This window comes from Lissotriton helveticus, chromosome 6 (genome assembly GCF_964261635.1).
Source record: "Lissotriton helveticus chromosome 6, aLisHel1.1, whole genome shotgun sequence".
In the NCBI taxonomy this organism is placed as follows: domain Eukaryota; kingdom Metazoa; phylum Chordata; class Amphibia; order Caudata; family Salamandridae; genus Lissotriton; species Lissotriton helveticus.
In genome coordinates, this window is record NC_136067.1 from 1,889,740,729 (window position 1) to 1,889,768,462 (window position 27,734).

General features: G+C 44.1%; 1 protein-coding gene across 1 annotated transcript in view; it reads left to right on the plus strand.

The window, feature by feature from the left end:
- Positions 1 to 27,734, plus strand: part of FAM177B (family with sequence similarity 177 member B) — an 89,566-nt gene that overhangs the window by 51,925 nt on the left and 9,907 nt on the right. The window contains exon 3 of the mRNA XM_078649827.1: positions 11,731 to 11,797. Within this exon, the coding sequence (XP_078505953.1) occupies positions 11,731 to 11,797 (67 nt within the window). The remainder of the gene's footprint in view (positions 1 to 11,730; positions 11,798 to 27,734) is intronic.

Consider the following 27,734-nt stretch of genomic DNA (forward strand, 5'->3'; position numbering starts at 1 on the left):
ACGCCAGATGCATACTCATTAACACTTCCCTCTAAGTGTTAAGCATAGCCTCAGTTTGTGTCCCATGTAGTGTGTTTGGATTAGTATTACGGAGAGTGCCCTGTAGAATGACCTTCATTAGCGAATAATAACCAGTGTGCAGTACAGTGACCCAGTGCATGGGGTCCACCGTGCTTACAATAGCGCCCTCGTGACTCCTTAAGGACGATACACAATGTGAAGTGCGGTACACAATGTGAAGTGCGGTGCCACGGCACATTCATGGTTACTAAAATTCTGCTGCAGACCAGGACATCGCCTCCTATTCCTGGTTTTCTACCCACGTCTTTAGGCGATAGGATCCAGGTTTGAAAGGGACAGTCTGTTTGCCATTGCAGCATCTAAATCTTTAGCATAGGATCAGCGCCGCCCTAACCATGCTAGGCTGTAAAATTGGCTTCCTATTTTCACAATCATTGTTACTAAAAGAAAATTGTGCTGCAGACGAGGACATCGCCTCTTAATCCTGCTTTTCTACCCACGTCTTTATGCATAGGCTCTATGTGTGAAAAAAGGACAGTCTGTTTGACAGAAAATGACAACCGTTCCTTGGTAAAACAAGCTGCTTTACATTCCTCCAAGACTTAGCCTGAAGGCTTTCCTCCACGGCTACCACTAGGATAGTTTCTTAATAAGGTTGTCCGTAACCTACCATCAATAAGGGTCGTTTGGACTGGTGCGACGTGCCCACTAGCATAATGGACAGCATATGCCAGGCAACCTTCTCACACTATTCCCACATACTTTGCTCCAAGAACAAATGACGCCACTTCCACAGGCACCCCGATGGCTACCTGATCTGGCTAGATCAATGTTTAAGGCATTTTGCACCATCTACAGAGCATCTCAATGAAAAGGAGTACCACTATAAACCAACTGTAAGTAATTCAGACAAAAACAGGGCTCCTCGCTCAGAGGTAGCACTTCAGATTCCAAAATTAGGTTTCCATAAGAAATCCACTGGAGGATTCACTCTCTTGGTCCGAGTGGCAAAGCCCTGGAAGTCAATGCCACCTAAGTCTCGTTGCATTCAGTAATGCATAAAGTTCAGAAGAGAAGAGTTGGATGTTCATGAGATAACCATGTGACGGATCCACCATAATGAATGAATGAGCAATAATTGAAACATCAATACCAGAGCCATCCTGAGCTCCGGGCCCGTCCCATCTAGAAAAACAGACCCAGGGACTTGCTGCTGTTAGTGTTTCTAAAATTCCAATAAACTAACACTCCACAGCAGAATGCTATTCCGAACTGATGAGCAGGGGGGGGCCTAAATGACAGTCCCTACCGTTGCATTCAGTGATGCATAAAGTTCAGAAGAGAAAAGAAAATTGGATGTTCATGAGATAACCATGCAACGCACCCCCCATAGGAATGAGCAATAATTCAAATATCAATACACGAGCCATCCTGAGCTCTGGGCCCGTCCCAGCTAGTAGATGAAGAAAGAAAACAAACACAGGGACTTGTTGCCTGTATGTGTGCTCACTTCTCGTTAGTGGAGAAGTTATGGCATGACGTCATGGCCTATGAGCCTTCTACAGCTAACAACCTTTGAAAACCTTGTAGGTATGATGTTACTTGTTGTTGTATCATATATCTGGATGCAATGGCAGAAACAGCAAAACACAATTTAAGGCAGCACACCATGCTAAGCCCGGATGTTTAGCTTACGTAATTTTAAAAACGTAACATCGAAGTTCCTGTTGTCCCTACAGTCTGGAAAAACAGGGCACCTGTGATAGGGCTCAAAACAGAGCCCGTTAAAGACCAGTTTAGATTGCCGGTGCTTAGACCCAGCCCGGCGCCTGCGACAATGATTCTCGGTGTGTCTTGCGCTCACCTCACTCAATAAATTCTCATTGCTATATTTTCCATCTTTACCAATAGCCTAAATATAAATGGTATTTTATCAAACCAACCGCTTAGAGTAATGCAAACACCATCATTAGCGCAGATTCTGGCATCCCCATGTGAAGAAAGCCCCCCCTAATCATGCTAGCACCCCTCTATCTCGTCGGACCATCATGAAATTACAAATGATTCCGCACTTTTAAACTTGACCACTAGATGGTAGCGCAGGCAGCTAGATATAGCTTCATGTATGCCAAAACAGAAACCCCATTCCAGACTTTCGTCCATGCAATCCTCATTCCTCTCCCCATACATGCACGTGTGCACACACAGATATACTACACATATGCATCTAGACATAAACACACACCCTGTCCCTAGTCCCCACTGGACATGCACACATGAAAAGAAAGAAAGGAGCCAACGAACCCGGGTGCAATGTTGTGCTCTGAGGTCGCAAGTGGTGGTACGGCTACATACATACATATACACGGTGACACTAAGCAATCATGTGAAATACTGGCACATGCCCCAAAACAACGCCGAGTTCACCAAAAGGCATGGAGAACCCACCCGTCCGTCTCCATAATAAGGTGCAACCGCACACACAGAGAAGCACATTCAGAAGCAGACCACTGCTAAACCTGCATCCCATACATACGCATTGGCGAAATCCGAGAAATACCTGTACAGCCACTTATAATGCTGTAACCCTAATATGCACCGATAACAGTGTCCTGCCTCCATCTCTATGCAAAATGTTCTATGGAGCAGACGAGTAGTTCATGAATCTCGCAAAAGGCAGTGCAAACTGTGCTGGGTTAAAAGTTATCCTTCCCCCCATGCGAGAAGAAAGAGGGAAGTCGCTTAATAAACAATATGCGGCTGTGAAACATTCCTTTATCTCATTAATACAATATGAATATGCTGTATCTTCTGTGCCATATAATTCAATTCTGGAGCAGAGGTGAGCACGTGAAATGAACACGTGGTAGTCTGGGGCTGCGGACATAAATAGGTAGCCGAAAGTGCACAGGCGGAAAAATGACCGGCGTGCAGACCTCAAGAGAAAACAAAGTACACTCTGTCGTATACTACTGCAAAATGTCAGGAGGAGCTACGCTACGAATCAAGATGGCCGCATAAGCTCCCGGCTCCGTCGACCTCCGCCAACAGCTCGATTATCCTGTCTTTCATCCTGTCTGCACACCTGATTTTCTTGTCTATGAAGGTCTACTGCTTCCAGAGATTTCTACCTTATCGGCTGACGAAGATACGCCGTGTTTCTATTCTCGGCCTAACATCGTGTTGAAGCCGGGGCCTCGATTTCTAGACTACCCGAGTCGGAGTTGAACAACATCGGCCGTGAGACCTGGACTGAGCCCGGTCTCCCGAAGAGTGCCTGAATTGTTGATTTTTCTGACGATCCTTTGAACGATCCACACCCGGGACACGCCAGCGTGCCACGCCGGCTGCTGTGGTGGAGGCCCGGCGCCCGGAGCCCTTTCTGCCCTGTGGGGGTCGACGGGCTGGGTCCTCCCTGACGGCGAAGGTGTGTTCTATAAGACGAGGAGCGCCCATTATTTGTGATCAGATTTACGTGGCCTGTGACTCCGGAGCAGCCGGCCTCCGGGGTCCGAACCCAGCTCTGTCACCTACCGAGAGGAGATGGAGCGGACGGAGGGCACGCCATCACTACGGGCCGTTGTGGCCGCCATTGGGGCGCTCCATTCGCACACAGTCGCTGTGTTCCGGACACTGATGGGGAAAGTGGACGGTATCCTGGCACCTGAGGACGACACCTCGTTTGGTCTCCAGCTGGAGATGGTACCAGCGATGCATGGCATCTCAGAGGTCGGGGTCCCTGTGCATCGCCCGGACTTTATGATTCTCGACGGTCCCTTATTGCCGGCTAGCCAGCCCGTGCTTCTCACTAGTGTCTTTTGCCTGACCCTGCTGCCACCCATCACTTCTATGGACAAACTTCCATGTGGCCACGAGTTACTTGCTGATGGTTTCGGATGCTCGCTGTTCTTGGACATCTTTCCTAGTTCGAGCCATGTACTTTTATCCTGTTTTCAATCCTCTTATGCTGCAAAGAACTTTTATGGACGCTCTGCCTTTTCCATCAAAATGGCGGCTCGAGTGGCAAGGACTCTTAGGACGGACCGTACTGGCCAGGGCTGAACTTTATCGCTGGGTTCCGATATAATAGCTTTTCTTAATGCCGGGGTTGTGCCTATATTGTGATGGGAATTGGGTGGCTTTTATTTATCCTACCGTGACTGGTTTGTATAATTGCTGAATATTGGTTTTATTGTGTCTCCGGGTGGTTGCTGTTGGCGGTGGGCATGGGAGTCCGGGAGTGTGTCTGCTTTCTCCTCCTCCGCTTTCTCTTTTCTTTCCCTCTCCTTTGGGGCAGTTCCTGGGCGACAGGCACGCTGTTAGTGGGGTAGGCCGTAGCCATTACAGTGGTGTAGGGTGGCGGGTGTGGGGGGGGTTTGTTATTTTAGTTTGTTTTGTTCTATGGTCCCTTTCTTCTTTTTCCTTCTGTCTCTGGGAGGGTTCTTTACCTCTTTAGTAGGGTTGGCTGTCTTTCTTTCCCTTTTTCCTTTCTTATAAGGCTTCTACACTCAACTATGTCTTTAGGTTACTGGGGGGCGAGTTTTCAGAATGGTGCTCTGCTTTATTGTTTGCTGTCGTATTGTTTTTGCTCTAGGTCCGCCTCGGCGACTGTATTGTTTTGACAACTGTGTGGTTCATCAACTGATTCTGTTTGCTCTGCGGGGTACGTCCCCCCCTTACCTCTTCTTATTTTATTATGTGGTGTGACGCCATTGCTCCTGCAGCCGTTCCTACTCTACATAACTTTAAAAAAAACGAAAACCTCATATATCCTTATGCTTTGCAGTGCGCACTCACACATGACGTATCTATGATATTGCTTTTTTCGGTCGTGTTCTTGTTTCTACATCCTGATTCATTTGATACGCTTGCGGCCGGCCCCTGTGGTTGTGGGCCTGCGCATGTAATACTTTGCAAGTTTCAATAAAGGTTTTTAAAAAAATAAATAAATAAATAAATACTGCAAAATGTGCTAAACACTCAGGCACAAGAACAAAAGCCACGCAGAGAGGGCTCGTCAAGACAGAGATCCTAGACTTTGCCCCCCTGAAATAGAAAATACGTTAAATTTCCAGTTGTGGTTGTTAATGCATGGGAAAACTCTCCCAGCTATCATTGACTTATTTACTTGACTGCCCAAACACTGTTGAAATTCATAAGGAAATAACACTCTTCACCGTAGTCAGCAATCATAAAATACCCTCAAATGTATATTTAGACACTCCCCGACGTACAGCCCATGCACACCCTGGTAGCCTGCAATAAAGTAGAGCCCTTATAGAATTAAAAACAACATTAAAATTTTTGATGACATAAATTCGCTGTTTGTGCAACACCCAACCGATCATCTACTCATTTTAAGGTATCAGAGCACTTTACATAGCACCAGTTGCCTTACATGAAGACACGTTCACCTCATTAATTACTCTATAAAGTAGAGCCCTTATAGAATTAAAACAACATTAAAATTTTGATGACATAAATTCGCTGTTTGTGCAACACCCAACCGATCATCTACTCATTTTAAGGTATCAGAGCACTTTACATAGAACCAGTTGCCTTCCATGAAGACACGTTCACCTCATTAATTACTCTCCAATAGCTTGTTGCTTCTCAAACCATTTTACACGGAGGAACCTTCTCTGGTCTCCCATCCGCTCTCTGCCCTAGCTGTCCCTGCTTAGCTTTTTGCAAAAACTTGCCGGGTAAAAAGAAAGCAAGAGCCGAGCCCGCCCCAAGTTCGTTGAAGGAAAATTATGCGAATCACTCAGCACACACGAGGAGGCACAATCTCCCCCCCCCCCCAACGGACAGCGCACACGACACAATTAAATTCTGGGTTTTAAATCTTTCTTCGTGAGCTGGGCAGCAGCGCTCAAAGCCGCTTATCCCCACTCGTTGTGGCCGGTGCTTCTGAGCCGCTGTCGAACAGCGCCCGCCCCGCAAAATACCTTGTGTCTCAGTGCGCAAGTGTCCCTTAGGTGTCCTTCCCCAGTTGAGTCCTGGAACTGCCGCTCGGCGGTGCGCTCTCCCCGGCCTCGCTGGATCCACAGGATTCTTCCGCCACTACGCCCGATCTCCGGTCACTTGCAGCTACTACCGCTCCACCACGAACTCGCTTCGGCTCCGGTCTTGCTGCTACTCCCGCTCCGCCACGAACTCGCGTCGGCTCCGAGGCAGACCTAAAAGAAAAATGGAGAAAATTACACAGCCCCACGGTGGGGCGAGGAGCGAGCCTGGGAGCGCGGGCACAAAGAGGCCGCTTCCCGCGCTCCCCAGGCTCTTAACCCCTTCGCCGTCGCGGCCCCGCCCCCTCGCCCCGGAAGTGCACAACTACTTCCGGGGCGAGGGCGGGGGGCAAGCCACCATGAAGGAACCGGGATATGGGAGGGGCCGGGCCCCGCCATGCCTGCGTGGGGGCCGATTGGCCCCCCTTTTCTTGAGTGGCGCACACCGTGTCCTACGTCCTGCGCCCTGCACTCTCCCAGACATTGACACGGCCTGCACAGGGTGAAGTAGCCTGCATCTTACCGCGTATTGGGCCACCTGTCCTGCAAAATCAAGCGAGTCATGCCCTACCTGTGTGATCGCTGTCGAGAGGGCTTCTGAATATTCTTGCTGCAGTATCGCTGCCCTGGGGGTATAGGAGAGGCCTTGAAGCTGGAGGTGTCATTCAGCCTGTATAGGGCGAGGCACTCTCGCGTAAACTGACATTGATCTACCCGGGAAATATGACTGAGTACGCGGCCTGGCCTATTCCTTATTGCAAGTGGCCCTACTGCTATGCCGGCGCCCATATGTGCGGCTACACGTGGCACTGCAGAGGCATGTAGAGATGAATATTACGACTATGACAGGTGGGGCATACATGATCTACCCTGCACCCTGCGTCCAGTTTGCGCCTGCGCGTGCCGGAGCTGGTGACAGGAATTACGCTCACACCTGCAGAGGTTGCACAGCTTCAGACGCCTGTAGGCCGACAGTGACATCCAACCTGTGCGTGTCCAGTCACCTTTTCAGAGGACTGACATTGTTCTACCAGGGTGACCAACCGGGGGCGCGATGTGGCCTGTATCTTCTTGCTGCTGGGCCCCGCTGTTGTGCCTGCAACTAAGTGTGCAGCTCCTTGTATTCCTGTGGTGACGCGTGGTGATGAGGCATGCACCTGCAGTGGGTGGAATATACATGATCTGCCCTGCACCCTGCGCCCTCTTTTACGCCTGCTTGTGCCAGAACCTGGTAACCCGATTTAAACCCGTGCCTGCAAGTGCTGCGCCACAAAGGGACAGTTACTGCCAAACACGACTTGCTTGAAACACCTACCATGGTGTGGAGGCAGTCAGTGCCAACCTCACTGGCGCACAGACAGTCAGCGAGAACGACCGCACGTTTACGGCCCGTCTCTATACACACTCCCTTGCGGCTGGCTAACATCGAACGTCCATGCTCTTGGCGCAAAAATTGGCAATGGGCCGCCTCCATACTAATGCGCTGCAGAATACGGCGCGTACCGGCGCGCTGGAGCCGCCACACTCAGGGGGCAATGCAACTGGTGACGATCCAACTGCGGGGAGAACCACAAAACTGGATTCGGTACTGGCAGCGGTAGAAAAAAACGGAATTGTATTGGATCAGACCCACTCATCTCAGCTCGAATTGACAAAGTACCATCCAATTTCACTTTATTGTGAGCTGACCACCGCAATCTGGCGGAGAAAGTTCCAACATATACTCGGGCACTATCAGAATTGAAGCCAGTTACTACTAGTCATGCAGCAGCCCTGTAAGATGTCCTAGACCGGGTACTTGCACGTGAGGACAGAGTCGAAGATGCAGAAAGGCGCTCACGCCGCAACAACATCCCCCTAGTGAATCTCCCGGAGGGATAGGAAGGACGGACTCCAGAAACATATGTGGAACACTGGATCTGTGATATCTTACCTGCTGGGTGTTGTCGCCGCACTTCGGAGTGGAGCGGGCGCACTGCGTGCCGGCCCGGAGGCCCCCCTGGAGCTCGACCGTGACTTTTCCTCTTCCTACGGTTTCGCACATTTTTGTTTCCTTGAGGAGTCCTTCTAGAAGATCTTCAGTCAGTTGAGTCTTGCTGTTTACTGTCTTGATCAGATTAATCCTGTCCTTAAGAGACAATCCAGAAGCTTGGTTTAGTTTCCATCTTGAAAGGAGGATACAGTAATGCAGGTTGTCATCTGACAGCTTCAATTAATTGGCCTACATAGTGTCTTCCAAGTCTAAAGCGAATGCCAGGAACTGACTGGAGAGCCATTTGTTATTAGTCTAGGGGGCACTGACAGAAAGTCGCAGCCAATTAAAATGTCTGCCCCTTTGAAAAATCATAATTCATACCAATCCAGTGTTTGGCTTATTTACTCACAAATTCCACAAAAGGGAAACGTGTGCACCCACCAGCTGGTAAATGGGATGCATATTCTAGAAGAATCTTGATAAACCTCAGTCTTAGGCTGTGAACAACATCACACCTAGCGCATTTCACAAAAAAAGATAATTTTGCACAGGCCCAGTCCAATTTTGCACCAACGAATCACACAAAAATTATATATGCACTTCCCAACCAGATTATCATTTATTTAATATTTGTACAAGCGCAAAAGTCCACATAAAAGGGTGCCATGGCCAGGGCCAGACTGAGAACGCGAAACCATCCCTGGCAATTAAGTCGGACGGGGGGAAGGCATGGGGGACAGTGGTGCTGGTGGGAAACACGGCTGCTGCTTTTGTTACGGGGAGCCGATATTGCAGCACTTCTCAAAAACCATCCCCCAGTAACAAAAACCTAGGAAATTTACAGAAGTGGGACGAATGTAGGAAACTCAGCTGAAAATGACATTTTTAATGCTTTCCTGAAAGGAAAATATTTCTTGATGGACCTCAAGGATAGGGATATATCCTTTCAGAGCTTAGGTATTAAAAATCATAGTGTCTTGCTCCCTGGCCACAATCGTTTCACATTGGGAATGTGGGTCTGAGCACACGGTCTGCCACACTTCGTACAGCGAGGTACTTTATCTCCGCAATTTCTTAAGATTTCTTTAGAGCCTAATCCAGCAGCACAAGATACAGCACATAATACAAGATGTTGCATGGATCCATTTGTGAGAGCACACTTGCAGAGACCAACTGGTGGTGTAAGTCCACGAGGCAGGAAAGGGAGCACTGCTCCCCAGGGTTTTCAAAGCCAAGAAACAGGAGGAGACAGAGTTGATCTATGCCTTAAAGGAGGGGTTTTCATCCAGATGTACTCCCAGGGATTTAACTGGAAAATAATTTAGCAGAGGGACCCCCTTCTCCTCTGGCCAGAAGGAAATATCACTTCTATATTTTTTGGCTTAGATTGAGCACCAGCTCACTTTTATTAGGGTTAATGTGAGTATGTTAATGGTCATCCTTTCGTGCATGCAGTGATGGAAGAGGAATCAGGAATAAAAGACATATGGCCCAGATAAATAAGGACTTATTAAAGAAATTTGATTACAGTCCAACAACAAATCAAACACCAATTTTGAAAAAGAAAGTAATCATACTAGTGTGGAAATATATTATTTCCAACACTTTTGATAGTAATTAAGCGGTCAATTAAAAAAGACATGTATGAGTACCCTTGTGATGCTACTGCAAATACTCATAAATGCTTTCGTGAATTGGCCCCAATACATCTAACATAGGAATATTCAGGGAAAATTCATATACGGTTAGTACGAATAGAAAGGACTTTTTTTTTCACTTTTATTAATTGGAAGTTGGACATTTCACTTGCCCCCTATATTGTTTTTGTGTAGAGTGTGGTGGGTGTGTAGACCCACGAGTAACAGCATGCAGTTCACCTGCTGTGTGTTCTTGGCATCCTGCCTTCTACACACCTGTTTTTTTTCAGGAAGTTGTTCTCTTTATCTGACGTGTTTAGATAATAAAAGTACAACTAATATGTAACTAAAAATTATCAAAATGTATCTCAGATTGCTCACTCAAAGGAATCTAACAAGTGTACCGCACACAAAGCAGAAGAACAGCACAATCCTTCTCAAATATGGTGACTAAGATTAGCAGATGTGTATACAGTCTGGGTTTCCTCTCCATGTTTTGCAACTTCCACGACGATTAATCTTTTGCATAAATCTTTTGTTCCCAGACACAATATCGTCTTCCCATTTTTCTGTTTTCTCTGATAAGCAAATTTACAGAAAGTGCCCCTTGAAAATATTACCTTGGTACTAACGCACCTTAGAAGTGCCTGTCGCACATAGACTCCTAGGCTTGGATGTCACGCCACATCATTGAGGTGACTTCAAGTTTTGTTAGGAAATGTTCTAAGAAATCAGAGGATTTGTATTAAAGGTGAAATACTGGGTTGTCATCTTTGGATGCATATGTAAAGATGTATGTGTATATATAACATTTGTAAGCTTTTGTAGCAAGTGTTTACTAGTGGTTTCAAAACCCCTACTTCACAAAAAGAGCCTTAACTGGACATTATTTTACAAAAATTCACATTGCTGAATTCATTTGCAGGATATTTACATTTCGTAATAGAAAAAGATTTACATGGATTATTAACACAGCATTTCATCTTTCAGTGCTTGTGAAAAAACAATTTCACAATGGCAGGGCTGCTCTTAGGGCATTAATCATCACACCTGATAAGCTCACCCTTACTGGACAAATTAATCCTCCCTACTGTAAGATAATACCCATTATAAACGCCGAACGCTGTTAGCAAAAATTACACTGTACCAGATTCCACGTAATTTTTTTTCTTTATATATATGTCGTCTCACACTTAATTTATAGTGTCAGCGTACTGCACCAGAGAAGCACATTTTAGAGCACAAACTGGTGTAAATGTATTTAGTGGTTACCAAGGAGGGTGGTAAAAAATGGATGGTGAAACCATGTATAAGTATGTGATCAAGAAAGTGTCTGGATGCTGTAGATGCTGATACTACCGAATTCTTCACCTGAGCTCGGGGTGTTATAGCCTGAGAAAAGGTGATATACCTTTTCTTCACCCCAGTGTCTATTTCCCTTTAGCTGTGATTAATATTTTTCTCCTGTGGAAATTGAAATGAAAAAGTCACTTGTTTTGAAAAACAACCATTAAATGCCCACCACCCAAGCCAAACCTCCCTTGGAACGATCTGCAAATAACTTTACAGGATTTGAAATAAAGTGACTTACTTGGTTGCCCAGTCTCATGCAGATTCGTCAAACGTGGCCAAGGTTATTAATTAAAGCATGAGATACCCATGGCTACAGGGATCACACTGCCTTCACTCTCTAGTTTATACAGGATGAGTAAAGACCCACATTTATATGCCGTATTTTGTATGTGGTTTTATGCAAAGAAGTCCTTGGCTGCTTACTGAACCCAAGTCAAGTGAGCTATTTACAGCTAGTTCTGGTGGTTCTTCCAATAGCACCAACCATGAAGTGGCTTGTGATTTCTCTTTTCCCATTATATATATGGGCCTACAATTCCCACAGGACTAGCTTAAAGTCACATCATGACAAGGGCCCAGTTGATAACTTTGGTTCCAATGAAGACTTGTTTAACTGAGGGTAATTACATTTCTGCTTATATACTTTAAATGTGTGAACGCGCTTCTGTCATTTCAGAGTATTAGATGATTTTTCCAGAATTACATTTTACCATCAATTTCTCTTTTCATTTGACAGTCCAAAATGCACTGGGGACCGTACCTTCAATTCTGGGCTGTGAGGATTGCAACCGCCTCCTTTTTCAGTAAGTACAGAAATGAGGTTTGTGTTACAAGGCGCTTGGCAATGTACCATACTAACTAACAATGTAACTTTCCACTTGTTCCATGTCACCGGGAACCACACATTTCGGTTCTGGGCTTTTGTTTAACATTTTATGCTTTCTGGAAGTCTCTGGAAATTGTGTCCAATACCCTACAAAGGTTAGGGGGTGTTTGTTTTCCCTCGTAATATTTGGAATGAGCCCCTGACTAAAGTACATCTCTGACCATTTCCAGAGTGGAAAAGGGACAGAGACAAGTATGCAAATGCTCACAAATTGACATGCTATTGAATATTCACAAACTCGTAAGGCTGAAGTAACCCTTCCGTAGAGTTTACAATTGTGACAAATTCCTCAGTTGTGTATATGCTACAGGAGCAACCTGTGGACCCAAATGGAAAAGGGTGTTAGTAGAAATGGGTAACCGTGTCCAAGTCAGTATCAGTTAGAAAGAATGCCACAAGGATCATCCCTTATTCCCACCCTGTACAAAATCTACTTGAACCCCCCTCACAGATGTCGTCGTATCCCATGGACTCAACAAAATCTCCTACGCAGACTACACTCAACTGATCCTCTTGCTCACCTCCAACGTCAAAACCAACTTCTGCAACGCCACGACCAACTTTGCCAAATGGATGAAAGACAACTGCCTCCAACTCAACTCTGACAAAACTGAGATACTGATCTTCGGAAAGAACACCTCCTCATGGGACCACAGCTGGTGGCCCGAAGAACTCAGACCCATGCCCACACTGACCAGTCCTGCAGGCAACCACTGTATCATCCTCGACAGCCAAATGACCATGAAACAACAGGTTAATGCAGTCGCCTCCTCCTGCTTCCTCACACTTTTGCATACTGCGCAGAATCATTAGATGGATCCCAACCAACAGCAGAAAGACTGTCACTCAGGCCCTCGTCACCAGCCACCTTGACGCCCTCTATGCCAACATCTCCACTTAGCTCCTCACAAGACTGCAGACCATACAGAATGTTGCAGCCAGACTTATCCTGGACCTTCCCAAACTATGTTGGATCACTGCCCACTTGAGAGCCCTCCACTGGCTCCTCATCCAGAAAAGATACCAGTTCAAGATCCTCATGCACGCCTACAAAGCCCTCCATGACCTAGGACCTTCCTACGAAACCCTACATTGAACTTCCACAACCCGCTAGTCACATGCGCTCTCACACACACACACACACACAGCCTCCGTTGCAGCTGCTCCTTCTCCTACATTGATGCCACGAATTGGAACGACCCCCAGCTCCGTACATCCCCCTCTCTGGCAGACTTCACAAAGAGATTCAAGACCTGCCTCTTCAATAGAGACAGAGCTCCCAGATACCCCTAGGAGTGACAGTGTTGCACTTTACAAATGCTGTTTGATTGATTGACTAATGTAATCTTGTCTGATGCGGTCACTGTTGAACAATAATAATATTAGTATCTTCGGAAAATGTTCATTGATCATAAGTAGCTCTTAGTACAGAAAAGGTTGGAGACCCGGTTTTAGGAGCTATATTCATTCAGCAAAGCATACAATTATGACACATGGCTTCTTGTAATTTCCATAGTTTTTAATTTCTGAAATAAATTATAACTCTGCTCATCCTTTTTTTATTAATAAAGGTTCTTTTGTTATTTGCATTTTATATATTCAACCACCAGGCGTTATTTGATTGTGCGTCAACATCACACATTGTGCTTAGTAGTTATACCTATCCAGCAGATTTGTTATCCACTTCTACCACGTCACATGGGTTATCTTTACCAAGCCCCGTTTCAACAATGATTTAATGATACTCCGTCCAGTTTCTCCAGATTTTGGCACATTTTTTAGGACATCCCTTAGATTTATAGATGGGGATCTCTAATGTCATGCAGTAATCCATATCCTGTGTCCCTCAGGCACCGGTGTTTTTGTGATTTGCCGGTTTTGTGCTGTCTCTTTTTGTGACAACCAAACCGGTGTGGATCAGTGGCAGGTTAAATCGGGCAGTGTGATGAGCACAATTCTAGTGGTTTGTCTGATAGAGCGCACAGGTCACCCAACCAACAAATTTACCATACACGTATTGGGCCCATATATTTCAATACACCATTATTTATTGATCGGGCGACCATACACTCTACTACCAGTAACCCAGTTCCTTCCTATATATTTCTATTGTACCCGACTTACCAATCCACCGTCACGGGTACCTAATGACCACGATGAATCAGGGAGCTAGCTTTGAAGAAAAGGCAAACAGCACAATACCAACTTTATATCCTTCTGTATTTCATAAAGACCATAGACTCCGGGGAAGTTTTAAAGATTTTATCTAGATTTCAGATTCGGACAGCATGAGATTTATAACCAGTAAACAATCAATAACCAAGATAATGAAGAGTACATATCCATAAAGGAAATATATCAAGCTGATCGTTCATGAGTCTACAGTAAGGTGAGAATGAGGAAACAGCTAGGCAAATAATTTCAGACTAAAGGACGGGGAAGAATAAAGATCATACTAGAAACTTCACAGTAAAATATTTCCCCATGAAGAGGAGCTACAGATAAGGTGAAATTAGACCGTAGTAATAAACTGGTGCAATTACTTGAATCAACTAAAAGATGGGTAAAACAAAGAACATCAGTATATCATGACCTGGAAAGGAAATGTACTCAAAGGATGGGTAGAAAATGGAACATGCTAGAATATCGACAATAACGTATGAGCTTTTCATTCAGTGGGTTTGCGAAAAAGCATGGAAAGTCAATATATGCAAAGATATGTCTTTATTGAAGCAAAAGACAGAAAAATAGAAAGGTGCAGTATAGAGTTTCAGCACTATATTTACCTAGAATGGTGTGAAGACCAACCCTGGCCACAGATCACTTAAGAACAGGAGGGACCCCAAAGGAAACCCGTCATCAGCAGGACAGCAGGTGCAGAATGGACACCCCAGGACAGGACAGGAAACCCAGATTAGGATTAGGATCAGGACAGGACCACCAGGATAAGACCAGCACCCGCAGTTTGGAAGAAACGCTTGCGCTCCACCCTCTCTGCAGCTATCAGTCAGAACCCCGATTGGGTTATCGAACTCCACAGCAAAGTGCTCCGCCAGCACTTAAGGTTTCTCAACCAAACCCTTGAGTCTATGGAAATTTCGGACAGGGTGCTCCGCAGCCCTCTGTATCAAGTCACCTATTGAGTGCGTTGGGTCAGTGACAGGTCAGCTATTCGGACAAGCCGGACAATTTCTCTAGCTAAACCTAGGCTAGTTATACTGTTTTCGGGTCAGTGTACCACCCCCCAAATGTTGCAAGTGTCAGAATCCCCAATTTCGATTGGTCCCCAAGTAGGATAGGTCAACACACCAATCACATTTCAATTCTATAAGCCTATATTAACATATTTTTGGGACCGCCTATTGATTTTGGGGTTCCCATGACATACTCTACGGAATACAATGAATAAAATACATTTGTTGCATTTGCGGGACATTTTAGCTTCTTCTGCTGGGTGAAGGTGCATCTTCCCAGGCACATCTTGGCTAAGACCTTTGGTTGGCAGGGATTCAATGCCACCGGCAGAAGACTGTCATGCGCAGAAGGGTAGCTCATTATGGATTCACGAGTGTCTCTCAGACCCTCAAAATCGCGGTACATGAAAAGTAAGCGAAAACAAATTAAAAAACAGAAATAAATGATTACACTGTATACCATGAATAGCTACTCTATACCCCTTACTTTATATAAACTATTTGCATTAAGGTTTAGTGCAAATAAACTACAACACGAAAACATCAGTGCAAGCGTCACCATGTGAGGAATCCAAGCGGCCATATGAATGCAATTGCGCAGGCGCAAAGGTTCCCACCAGAACTGCAAATACGTCACTTCACGTGAGTGTGACTAACGCATGCACAGAAGAAAACCCGCCAAGCAGCGGCCATTTTTAGTGACAAACGTTATTAAGGTTAATACACACATATGCAAGCATCCCTCGGATACCCCAAATGTCAGAATAAAAGTGAAATTAGTAAAACAAACAGGTTGGATTACTTTGTTACATATTACTCGAGGTTCATGAATTCAAGCAAGTCGCGTAATATGCGAATCCTTGCTCCATCAATCCCCTCTTTGATGATATTTACTATCATCACAAAACCAATGGAATCAGATGCCAACTTTTTCTCACACTTTTCCCAATTCAATCTCTTCCAACATTCTATTCAGCTTTTCTTTTGTTTCTTTGTTAGGGTGTGAATTCTTCACCCTTTTATAAATCTGATTATTCAGTTCCTCCAATTCAAGTTCATCCACACTCCGTTTCACGCCTCTTTTGTTCACAGTATACTACTTTTGGTGTTTGCGACATTTGCAACAGACAAATATAAGGAATATGATAAAACCTACTACTGCAATTGGCATCAGTACCTTTAACAAAAAACCTTTACCTAAATTAGAAAACCAATGACCTACAGCGGAGGGACCATCAGTGAGTCTCTTCCAGGCACTATCAACCTCCAGTGGTTTGAGTTCCTTTTCCAAATTTGTAATGTTCCTTACATACCTTTTGATTTGCACACTTTTATCTGGTATGTAAGTGCAACAATGTTGCGCTTTCAGCATTCGGCAGACTCCGCCCTCTTTTGCTAATAAGGTGTCCAGAGCAAGTCTGTTCTGTAAAACCATAGATCTGATCGCAACCATTTCGGTATTGACCATCAGAAATCCACTAGCAGTGTCAGTAGACAACCGATCCACTATAGTTGACAATTTGCAAATTCTGTGTGTGTTCAGAACCACTCCCACTGCAGGTATCAATGCACTAAAAATACTACCCATTATTTCACCTACACTTTCTCTTCTACTACGCACTAAACTGTTAGTGTTTTCGTTGCTTCCAGCAATTTCATTCACATGGTATATTTTCGGGAAGACAATTCCAAAATAGCAGCTTCCATACCAGTGATCCGGCAATTTGAAATAAGCCTTGTTTCCACATATGTAATAAATTCCGGGAAACACAGGTTCTGACCCATTTTTGAAACCCCAACCTCCAATTACCTTGTAATTGTGTTCACATTGACTGGAACCAATGAAAATGTTATTATAATAACTAGTCTTTTCTCGGTGAAGACAAAGCTTCCCTTTTCTCTCGAAATCCAGCAACAAAGCAGGACTAACCCCACCATTTGAGGTGCTTCCCATGTTTTCAGCCCACTTAGGTTTTTTCTGCCTTTTATCATTCGCCTTTCTTTGGAAACTTTCTCTTCTTTTCTCTGCCATGTTTAGAAACATTTTCTCTTGTTCATGTAATGAACAGGTCACGTTATCTCTATGTGCTTCACCTAAATCTATGGTACCTATAGTCAGAAAATATTCTCCCATATAACGTGTCACGTCACTTTTTGTATGTACAGAGTTCAGATTTCCACGTATAGGAAGTTCAGAAAATATCACGTCTGAGTTAGAGTAATAGTACTGTAACGGTCCTCTTTTGTAGAATAAGCTAGCTAAAATACTACAAGAAATTCCATATGTTAATGGCAAGTGATGGTATGTCACTCCCTCAGCTACAGAAGTAGGTAGCTTCATGCAAACATAACAGTCCTCTATTTCCATGGTTTCTACATAATGCACTAAAAGGTTAGCGAATACATTTAAATGAGTCTGGTTCTTGACTCCATGATAATGTAGTCCTTCCTCATCTGGTGCTTCTAAGTCCGGTTTAGTTTGTCTAATGCTAAGTGCTTTCTCATGTCTTTCTACACTTTGTGATGTCGTTTCTCTTGCATTTTTCGTCACAGTCTCTGTAGAGTCACTATCAGTACCTTTACTCATCATATAAGGAATAGTAATTGTTATTCCTATCCATAATATTAACACTAAGGCTACACTACATATACATACTTTACAGCATGTTTTACAGCAATTACGTCTAGGTCTTCCATTCACATTTGAATCAGGCATTTCTGCTCAAAAGAAGCTTCTCTCAACCCCTCTTTGTAACTGTGCACAGGTAGCTTACACTGAGCAACTTCAGGTTGGTTCGTCTTCTTCGGCAGACTGGTCAGTAGTCTGTTCTTCGTCACTTTCGTCACTTATCTCAAGATCCTCAAATTCCTCCAACACCAGGAAAGTCCATTCAGGATCCTGATACTTTTCGTTCTGTCTTTTTACTCGGGCACTTCTTCGCTTAGTGTTTTCTCCAGTTGGCCCTGTTTTACTTAAAGCTTGTTTCCTTTGCTCAAGTTTTTCTTCTACTGTTTTCAGTCTCAGTCTCAGTCTCTTAATGTACCTTGGTTCTGTATTTTTCTTCTTGAGTCTTTTAACTGGCACTGTGGTTGGGCTTTCGTCTAATGCTCTTTTATTTTCGTTCAGTTGTGACACTTCTGCTTCCGCTTCTTCCCTTCCTGTCTGACTAGTCCCAGGTCTTATATCTGTTTCTTCTGCCTGGTTACTAAGCTGGCCTTGTTCCGGTGTAGACTGAGTTTGACTTTTGAGCGTTTCAATTTCTGTATCCTGAACACATTCGTCTATTTCTATCTGATCCTGTTCAAGCACTTCGAACCTTTGATTTTCTTCCACTTGAACTTTCGCCCTTGTTTCTGTCTGTCCCTTTTCAATTTCGGGAGTTCTTGGAGGTGTGTCGATCACTTGTTCTGTCCCTACCTGATCTTCTTCTTCTTCCGATTTTACATGAATTTCAATAATTTGATTGTCTTCTCCTATTCCTATCTCTTCCTCACTATTCCACTCTCTGTCTGAGTAGGTTTGACTTCTTGTTCTTATGGGATCATCTGTCAGGTCGATTATGGGTATCCACTCATCTCGACTGGTGCTCGGTTGTTCGTCATCAGCTACTTCAGGACCAACGTCTGGAGACCCCTCAGCTGGACAACCTTCAGCGTCAGTTTTCTTGTCTTCGGTCACCTTCTTGGTGTGGCTGGCATGGATCCACTTTGGCACACTTCACCACTGTCGTGGTCACCAGGATCACCTGCCTTGGCTTTCCCCACTTCGGTGCAAGGCAATTCGAACGGGTGTGCTTCTTGAATACCACCCAATCGCCTGGAATCAATTTATGGACTGGAGTTGCTGGACTGGCGACGGCGTCTTCCCCAATCTGGCGAGAGATAGAACGCACTTGGTCACCCAGTTGCTTGCAGTACTCAAGTACCAAATCATCAGAAATGCTTATCAGTTTGTGTCCTGGTAACCATGCTTGTCTCATCACTCTTCCCATTAGGATCTCATGGGGACTCAGGCCTGTGTTTCGGCCTGGAATACTTCGGATTCCCATCAGAACAAGAGGTAAAGCCTCTATCCAGTTCATGCCAGTAGATTCACACATTTTCCCTAATCTTGACTTGATAGTGCCATTTACTTGTTCCACCACTCCAGAAGCCTCTGGACGATATGCACAGTGCAGCTTTTGTGTAATCTTGAAGGCTTTACAGAGCTGGTCAATTATTTCATTCTGGAAATGCCCACCACTATCTGATTCAATTGTGACCGGAACCCTCTCGTAGTAACAACTTGGCTACAGTGATGGCATCATTCTTCTTGGCTGGGTAAGCTTCTACCCATTTTGAAAATAGGCAGACAATGACGAGGACATATCTCATTCCTTTGCAAATGGGTAACTGGATGAAGTCGATTTGTAATCTTACAAAAGGACCTTCTGACTTTCCAATTTTTCCCATCTCAACTACTGTTTTCTTCCCAGCGTTGAACTGTTGACATGTCAAGCACCTCTGGCAGAGCGACTCTACTACTTTCCTGAACTTCGAGCTGTACCATGTCTGTTGGAAAACACGAATCATGGCATCCCTACCAATGTGTGTATCTCCATGTATCAATCTGGCCACAGAAGCAAGCAGGCTGTCAGGCAACACAGGCATACCATCAGGGCCAACAATGACACCATCCTCGCCTCTCTGGCGACAACCAAATTTTCTCCATCGTTCCTTTTCCTTTGGTGTCACTGCATTCTGTAAATCTTTCAATTCCTCCCATGTAGGCACATCCTCAAGCACCATAAGTTGGCAGCTGTTTCCATATCCCCCCAATTTGATATTGACAGACATTCGATGTCTGGCACAATGTTGGGCTACTTGGTCAGCATATCGATTACCTACTGTCACATGGTCGTCACCTGATTTGTGAGCAGTACACTTGACCACTGCCAATTCTTTTGGTAACTGGATGGCGTCCAGTAATTCCTGTACCACTTTTCCATTTCTGATAGGAGTACCTGAAGAAGTCAGAAACTCCCTTTGTAGCCACAATTGGCCGAAGTCATGCACAACCCCGTACCCATACTGACTGTCAGTATATACGGTTACTCTTTTATTTTTCCCAATTTTACATGCTCTTGTTAATGCAACCAATTCGGCTACTTGTGCAGACTTTACTCCAAATAGACAGGATGCTTCTATAGTGCCTGATACCGTGACTACAGCATAAGCAGCACTTAGGCCTACAGTTTCATGTCTCAGACATGAGCCATCAACAAACAACTCATAATCTTCTACAGGCAGGGGCATTTCCTTGATATCTGGACGTGGTTTGGTACTAAACTCAGTCAGGTCAATGCAGTCATGCTCGACCTCTCCCTTTGCTTCTGCAATCAGTGACTCAGGTAACCATGTTGCTGGATTCAATATGTTACATCGAGTAAGAGTTACATTTGCAGCACCTACAAGAATCCTTTCATACTTAGTCAGCCGACTAGGTGTGAGATACTGGGTCTTAGTCCTGGTCAGTAGTATTACAACTGCATGTGGAACATACACAGTTACATGATGTCCCATAACGATTGATTCACTCTGTTCAAGACTCATGCAAGTTGCAGCTACTGCTTTCAGACATCCAGGTAATCCAGCAGCCACTGGATCCAGAGTAGCAGAAAAGTATGCTACTGGACGTCTAGTGAAACCGTGCTCCTGAGTTAAGACTGACAATGCACAATTATCTCGTGTGTCACAAAACAGTGCAAATTCTTTTGAATAATCAGGCATTCCGAATGCTGGAGCTGTACATAGACATTCTCGTAATTTAGTAAATGCTGTCAGGCTTTCCTCGTCCCATTCTACTGGGTCTTTTGCTCCTTTCTTTGTCATTTTTATCAATGGTTTTGCTAGGACTGCAAATCCCACAATCCATTGTCTGCAGTATCCTACAACTGCAAGGAACATTCTAATTTCTTTCTGAGTATTAGGTAACTGCATGTTTCGAATTATCCTAATTCTTTCTGAAGTAACTTTCCTGATACCCTTCTCTATCTGGTGCCCCAGATATTTTACTGAATTGGTACAGAACTGTAGTTTGTCAGGTGATACTTTGTGTCCTCCTTCACCTAAATGGTTCAGCAAGGCAATAGTGTCAACAACACAGTCTTTCTGACTTTTAGACGCCACCAAGAGGTCGTCTATATATTGCACCAAAACTGAATTTCCAGGCAAGACTAGGGATTCAAGGCACTTTTTCAGAATCTGATTAAAGATTGAGGGGCTTTCTGTGTAACCCTGGGGGACGCGATTCCAAACGAACACGTGACTGTCGAATGCAAATGAGAAAAGAAATTTGCTATCTGGATGCAATGGGATCAAAAAGAATGCGTGACATAGGTCAATCACGGTGAACCACTCAGCATCCCACGGAATTTGATACAGGATCACTGCTGGGTTCGGAACAATAGGACAGCAAGGAACAACAATTTTGTTTACCTTTCTCAGGTCCTGCACTACCCTGTATTTGCCGCTAGGTTTCTTGATTCCAATTATGGGTGAGTTACATGGGCTACTCATCACTTCTTGTATGATGTTGGCTTCTAGCAATCTTTTTATTTCAATGGCCACTCCTGCTCTCACTCCTGCACTCATTTTGTATGGCTTAGTATTGGGGTAAACTGCATCTTCTTTTATGGCTACTTTAATTGGGTCTACATTTGCCATTAGTCCTACATCTTTTCCAGTAAAATCCCATACTTCTGGTTTTACCGTCTGTTGGAGTTCTTCAGGTAAGTCTTGTATAGTCAGTCGTTTAATTTCTGAGTCAGGTCTGATTAACATTAATTTGTATATTCCATCTTCGTCTGGGGTTTGAATTTCGACGCCCTTTGGTGTGCAAAAGATGGTGCAGTTCATTTTACACAGCAAATCACGTCCTAATAAGTTTACAGGACTGGTATCACAGACAACAAATCTATGCATTTCTTTGAAATTTCCTATTGTAATCTCCATGGGTTCAGTAACTGGGGTACTAATCAATTGATTAGATACACCCACTACTTGGATTGCTTCTCCCGAGATGGGTAGGTTTGGAACGTCTGCTGTTCTTACAGTAGACCGGGTAGCTCCAGTGTCCAACAGAAAGGTGACATCATTGCCTTCAACCTTTCCTTCAATGTATGGCCCTGACTGGTCTGCCGGCAAGGAGGCGCCAAGTACGCACTCCTTGTCCTCCCCCCTCAGGCACCGTCAGTAAGGTTCATCACAGAGGAAAGTGTCATTCAACAGAAATTGCGAAGTTGCTGCATTTCTATCCTCCTTTCCTCCCCAGATTTCTATGTCTTCACCTTGCGGTGTCTTTCCCTTAAAATTCGGTCTAGGTGCACGAGGCAACTGACTCGCTTTTACCTGTTGCTGGTTCTTTCTTGATTTTTCATTCTGCGTCTGTGGGTTTAAATCAGGGTTTTGGGGGTTATTATCTTGTGCGTATGGACACCCGTCTCTCCAGTGCCCTATCTGTCCGCGCCCGTGACAGGGGAACTTCTTTTTGGCTTCTTCTCGACTCATTTTTACTCTGGGCTTCCCTCCACCCCCAGAACCTTGATTTTGGGAATTACTATTCATTTTACCCAATTGTTTTTCTTGTTGCTCAGCTAGTTTGACTTGTGCCCACATAACTTTTTCCTTCAAAGCCTTTCGCTTATCAGCCATTTCGTCTCCGCAATACTTTGCGTATCGCAAGACTTCGTCCAGTTTCTTAGACTGCCAACAGATTTTATTGTCTTTGATCCATTGACAAATTTCAGGTCTTAAACCGTTTACAAACCTGTAAATGAAGTGGGTCATATCCTTCATCTCAATGTTATCTATGCCACTATAGGTTTTAAACACCTGTAGCAATCTTTCATAAAAGGAATGCACAGTCTCATCTCTTTCCTGTGTAGTTCTATCTATGTTGGTCCAATCAGTTTCTTTTGCAGGCACCTTCCCTTTCAGATGTAACATTACTTGCTGGTATTTTTTCATTACCTCATCAGAAGGAGCCCCTGAAATAGGATCCCTCGCATATTCCTCACTAGGCCAACCAATCGCAATTTTACATTCTGTCCATAAGTCTACGGGAACAACTATATCGAAAAACCCATCCAGATCTTTCCACAGGCATTTTTGTACTTTCACAAACCTTTCTACCTGCCTGTACCAATCCACTGGTTTCTCTCGTAGCTTTGGAAAGTCATTAGTAAAGGACACAATATCCTGTCTGGACCATGGAACGTGCACATACTTCCCACCTGGCACTTCTCAGAAGTCGTCTGTTTGGATCTAACCTCTTCCTTTTTCTTTGCCCAGTATCCCCATTTTTGCAACACGGTCAACAATTCTTTGATCTGCACCTTTTTCCCTGACACATTCATATTTTCCAGATCTTTGTCTGAGAACTCAGCTCTATAGGGTTTTTGTAATGGCTTTGATTTCGAAATATCTATTTCCATACTAGCTGCAGTGTCTGTTAATTTCTCATGGAGCACTCTGGTATTACGGGTAAGACTCTTGCAGATAAACAGCAGCTCTTCCTCGGAATAGGTATTTAATCGGTCTAACCCCACGTTTCCGGCCGTCAGTTCTTCCATTTCAATTCTCAATTTGTAAATATCTAATGGTTTTGTCTGAGGAGTTTGTCTCTCTAATTCTCGACTCCATCTCTCAATCTCTTCTGGAGTCACCAATGTGACACTCTTGGTACCTGAAGTCGATTCCATTTGAATCTCTCTCGTATTGAAAGGATTATGTCTCTTCTGCAAACTCCTTCCTGAGTTCCTAATCGGCAAATCCATTTAAAGAAGCTTCAGATTCACATTCACTGGTCTGATCATCTACAATTAAGGGCTCTTTTCTTGGCTGCACTACAGTTGGGGTAATGATCGGGGCCTTTGGACTCCCTTGTCTATCTCCATACAAAGGAACAACTGGTCCAATAGTTACTGGGATTGTCAAGGCTTCGGGGCTTGTATTTAACTGGGAGATTTTCTGAATTATTTCGGTTCTTTGTTGGGCTAGAGCCTCTCGCTCTCTTTCCTGCAGCATTCTTTCCAGACTTATTTCAGGTACTATTTGCGGACTCAATGTTGGGGCAGTTGGATGCGTCATACTTGGTCCTTCACCATAATTAGGTTTTGGGAACAGGCTTCCTGTGTTTACGGATCTCGGTGCTTCCTCATAAGGAGGTCTTGGACAAAAGTCTCTTTCACCTGAATATCTTGATTCTCCACTAAATGGTGGTCTTAGACAGGTGTCTCTGGCACCTATGGGTCCTAGGCCCTGATAATAGGAAGGTATTTGACAGCTGTCTCTTGTGTTTACAGATCTATTCCCTTCCTGACACGGGGGTCGTTGGGAAGTATCCTCTACACTAGAGGATCTGGGTCCTTCATTATAAGGAGGCGGATTTTTCATAAACATGTCATCCAATAAATCGTCATCTGACTCCCCACTGAACACCCAATGCTTGGCTTTTTCGGTCTTTTTCTCTCCCACAGGACCACCCTTTGCCATCATTGGATACAGTCCTTCTACAATCATATTCTGTCTCCACTGTTTCATCTTTTTATCTCGGGTCTCCTGCTTCAATTTCGGATACCATTTGGTTAACCCTTTATCCATTCAGGGCTTATCTCTTTCAAAAGCCTCTATCTCCCACTCCTCTAATGCTTCGTACTGTGTCAATCTGGGTCTGGGATGTAAATCATTCATTCGCGTTCTCAAGTTAAAAAGGATTCTGCCATTAAATGTACCTTCCAATGGGAAAGCCAAAATCCCGTCATTTTTTGTGTATTCCGCCCAATTTTCCAACTACACACATGAGTGGTACCCCTTATCAAACATCATGAAAGATGCGGGTGTGTTAGGTGGCGGTATGACAACACCTTCTCTGGTTTTGATAGGTTTGTCCTTCTTGAAAAAAATTATTCACTTTATTTACAAGGGACAATTTTCTCTTATTTCAGTACATAATGCTGGTATTATGACCCTTCTACTGATCGTTTTCAAACCCTAAATGTCTTGGATCAGGTCTAGTCACTGGCCTATACGTATGCCACATATAACTTCCTGAAAGCGACTTTGTTTACAAAATCTCTTCCAGTCCAAATGCGGCTTTTATTTTCGTGCAACCAATCAAAGGCACGGTTTCAAATAATCTCGACCAATGGGTGCGCGGCCTTTTTCGCGAGACAGGTTCTCACGCTTCGGCACTCACCCCTCCTTTACAATTCCAGCTCCGCTACACACCCGCTGTTTCGACCAATACCAGCGCGGCACAGAGTGACGTCAGAGCAGCTTCGCAACTGACTCCCTCCTTCACAAGGTAACGGAAACTTTTATTTCTTTCTTAAAGTGCAAGTGCTTTAGTTATTTAACAACGTGAACACATTCACCACTGTACTCGAGTGTCTAGAAAGAAAGATTTGTTTTACTGCAAGTAAACTTCTTCTGTCTACTTTTCAAATACTACGAGTAGATCTCTTCTGCCTACCCTTCACTCAAGCATCAGGGAACCTGTTACTTCTTCGACTCATCCACTTCTTTTCGGGATATATACTAAGTCTACAGTTTCACCAGCGAATCATTTTGCTATCACTCAAACTCCGATAAACCTACTACTCCTTACTCGTGTGACCCTTACTAGGTTATATCACAACTGAAGTTTCATTAGCGAACTCGTTGCTATCATTTATTCAAACATATATTCAGAAAAAAAAACTAATTAGTGCTTCCAGTTCTGCCTAACCTGCACCAATTTTCCTCAAGCCAGTGACCTCAATACGGCGTGGATTCTCCTCACCACCCGTTATTCAATTCCCCGGGGATTCCAGACAACATATAACAATTTATTAACGAGTGGGTTAGTACATTTATCAATATAACAGCAAGAAAAACAATTTAAAACATTTCATAATTTTCAAAGCAATAACATTTGCAATTGCGTTTAGCAGCAAAATTTTCACAATTAGCAGCAATATCTTTTTAGCAGCATCCGACCTACCTAGCTATCTTAACTAGTCCCTAACCATTTCTTTAACTAGTCCCTAACCATTTCTTTAACTAGTCCCTAACCATCCTCTGCCTACCAGAAAAATACTGATAGAGCGTGCAGGTCACCCAACCAACAAATTTACCATACACGTATCGGGCCCATATATTTCAATACACCATTATTTATTGATCGGGCGACCATACACTCTACTACCAGTAACCCAGTTCCTTCCTATATATTTCTATTGTACCCGACTTACCAATCCACCGTCACGGGTACCTAATGACCACGATGAATCAGGGAGCTAGCTGTGAAGAAAAGGCAAACAGCACAATACCAACTTTATATCCTTCTGTATTTCATAAAGACCACAGACTCCGGGGAAGTTTTAAAGATTTTATCTAGATTTCAGATTCGGACAGCATGAGATTTATAACCAGTAAACAATCAATAACCAAGATAATGAAGAGTACATATCCATAAAGGGAATATATCAAGCTGATCATTCATGAGTCTACAGTAAGGTGAGAATGAGGAAACAGCTAGGCAAATAATTTCAGACTAAAGGACGGGGAAGAATAAAGATCATACTAGAAACTTCACAGTAAAATATTTCCCCATGAAGAGGAACTACAGGTAAGGTGAAATTAGACCGTACTAATAAACTGGTGCAATTACTTGAATCAACTAACAGATGGGTAAAACAAAGAACATCAGTATATCATGACCTGGAAAGGAAATGTACTCAAAGGATGGGTAGAAAATGGAACATGCTAGAATATCGACAATAACGTATGAGCTTTTCATTCAGTGGGTTTGCGAAAAAGCATGGAAAATCAATATATGCAAAGATATGTCTTTATTGAAGCAAAAGACAGAAAAATAGAAATGTGCAGTATAGAGTTTCAGCACTATATTTACCTAGAATGGTGTGAAGACCAACCCTGGCCACAGGTCAGTTAAGAACAGGAGGGACCCCAAAGGAAACCCGTCATCAGCAGGACAGCAGGTGCAGAATGGACACCCCAGGACAGGACAGGAAACCCAGATTAGGATCAGGACAGGACCACCAGGATAAGCCCAGCACCCGCAGTTTGGAAGAAAAACCTGCGCTCCACCCTCTCTGCAGCTATCAGTCAGAACCCCGATTGGGTTATCGAACTCCCCAGCAAAGTGCTCCGCCAGCACTTAAGGTTTCTCAACCAAACCCTTGAGTCTATGGAAATTTCGGACAGAGTGCTCCCCAGCCCTTTGTATCAAGTCACCTATTGAGTGCGTTGGGTCAGTGACAGGTCAGCTATTCGGACAATTCGGACAATTTCTCTAGCTAAACCTAGGCTAGTTATACTGTTTTCGGGTCAGTGTACCACCCCCCAAATGTTGCAAGTGTCAGAATCCCCAATTTCGATTGGTCCCCAAGTAGGATAGGTCAACACACTAATCACATTTCAATTCTACAAGCCTATATTAACATATTCTGGGACCGCCTATTGATTTTGGGGTTCCCATGACATACTCTATGGAATACAATGAATAAAATACATTTGTTGCATTTGCGGGACATTTTAGCTTCTTCTGCTGGGTGAAGGTGCATCTTCCCAGGCACATCTTGGCTAGGACCTTTGGTTGGCAGGGATTCAATGCCA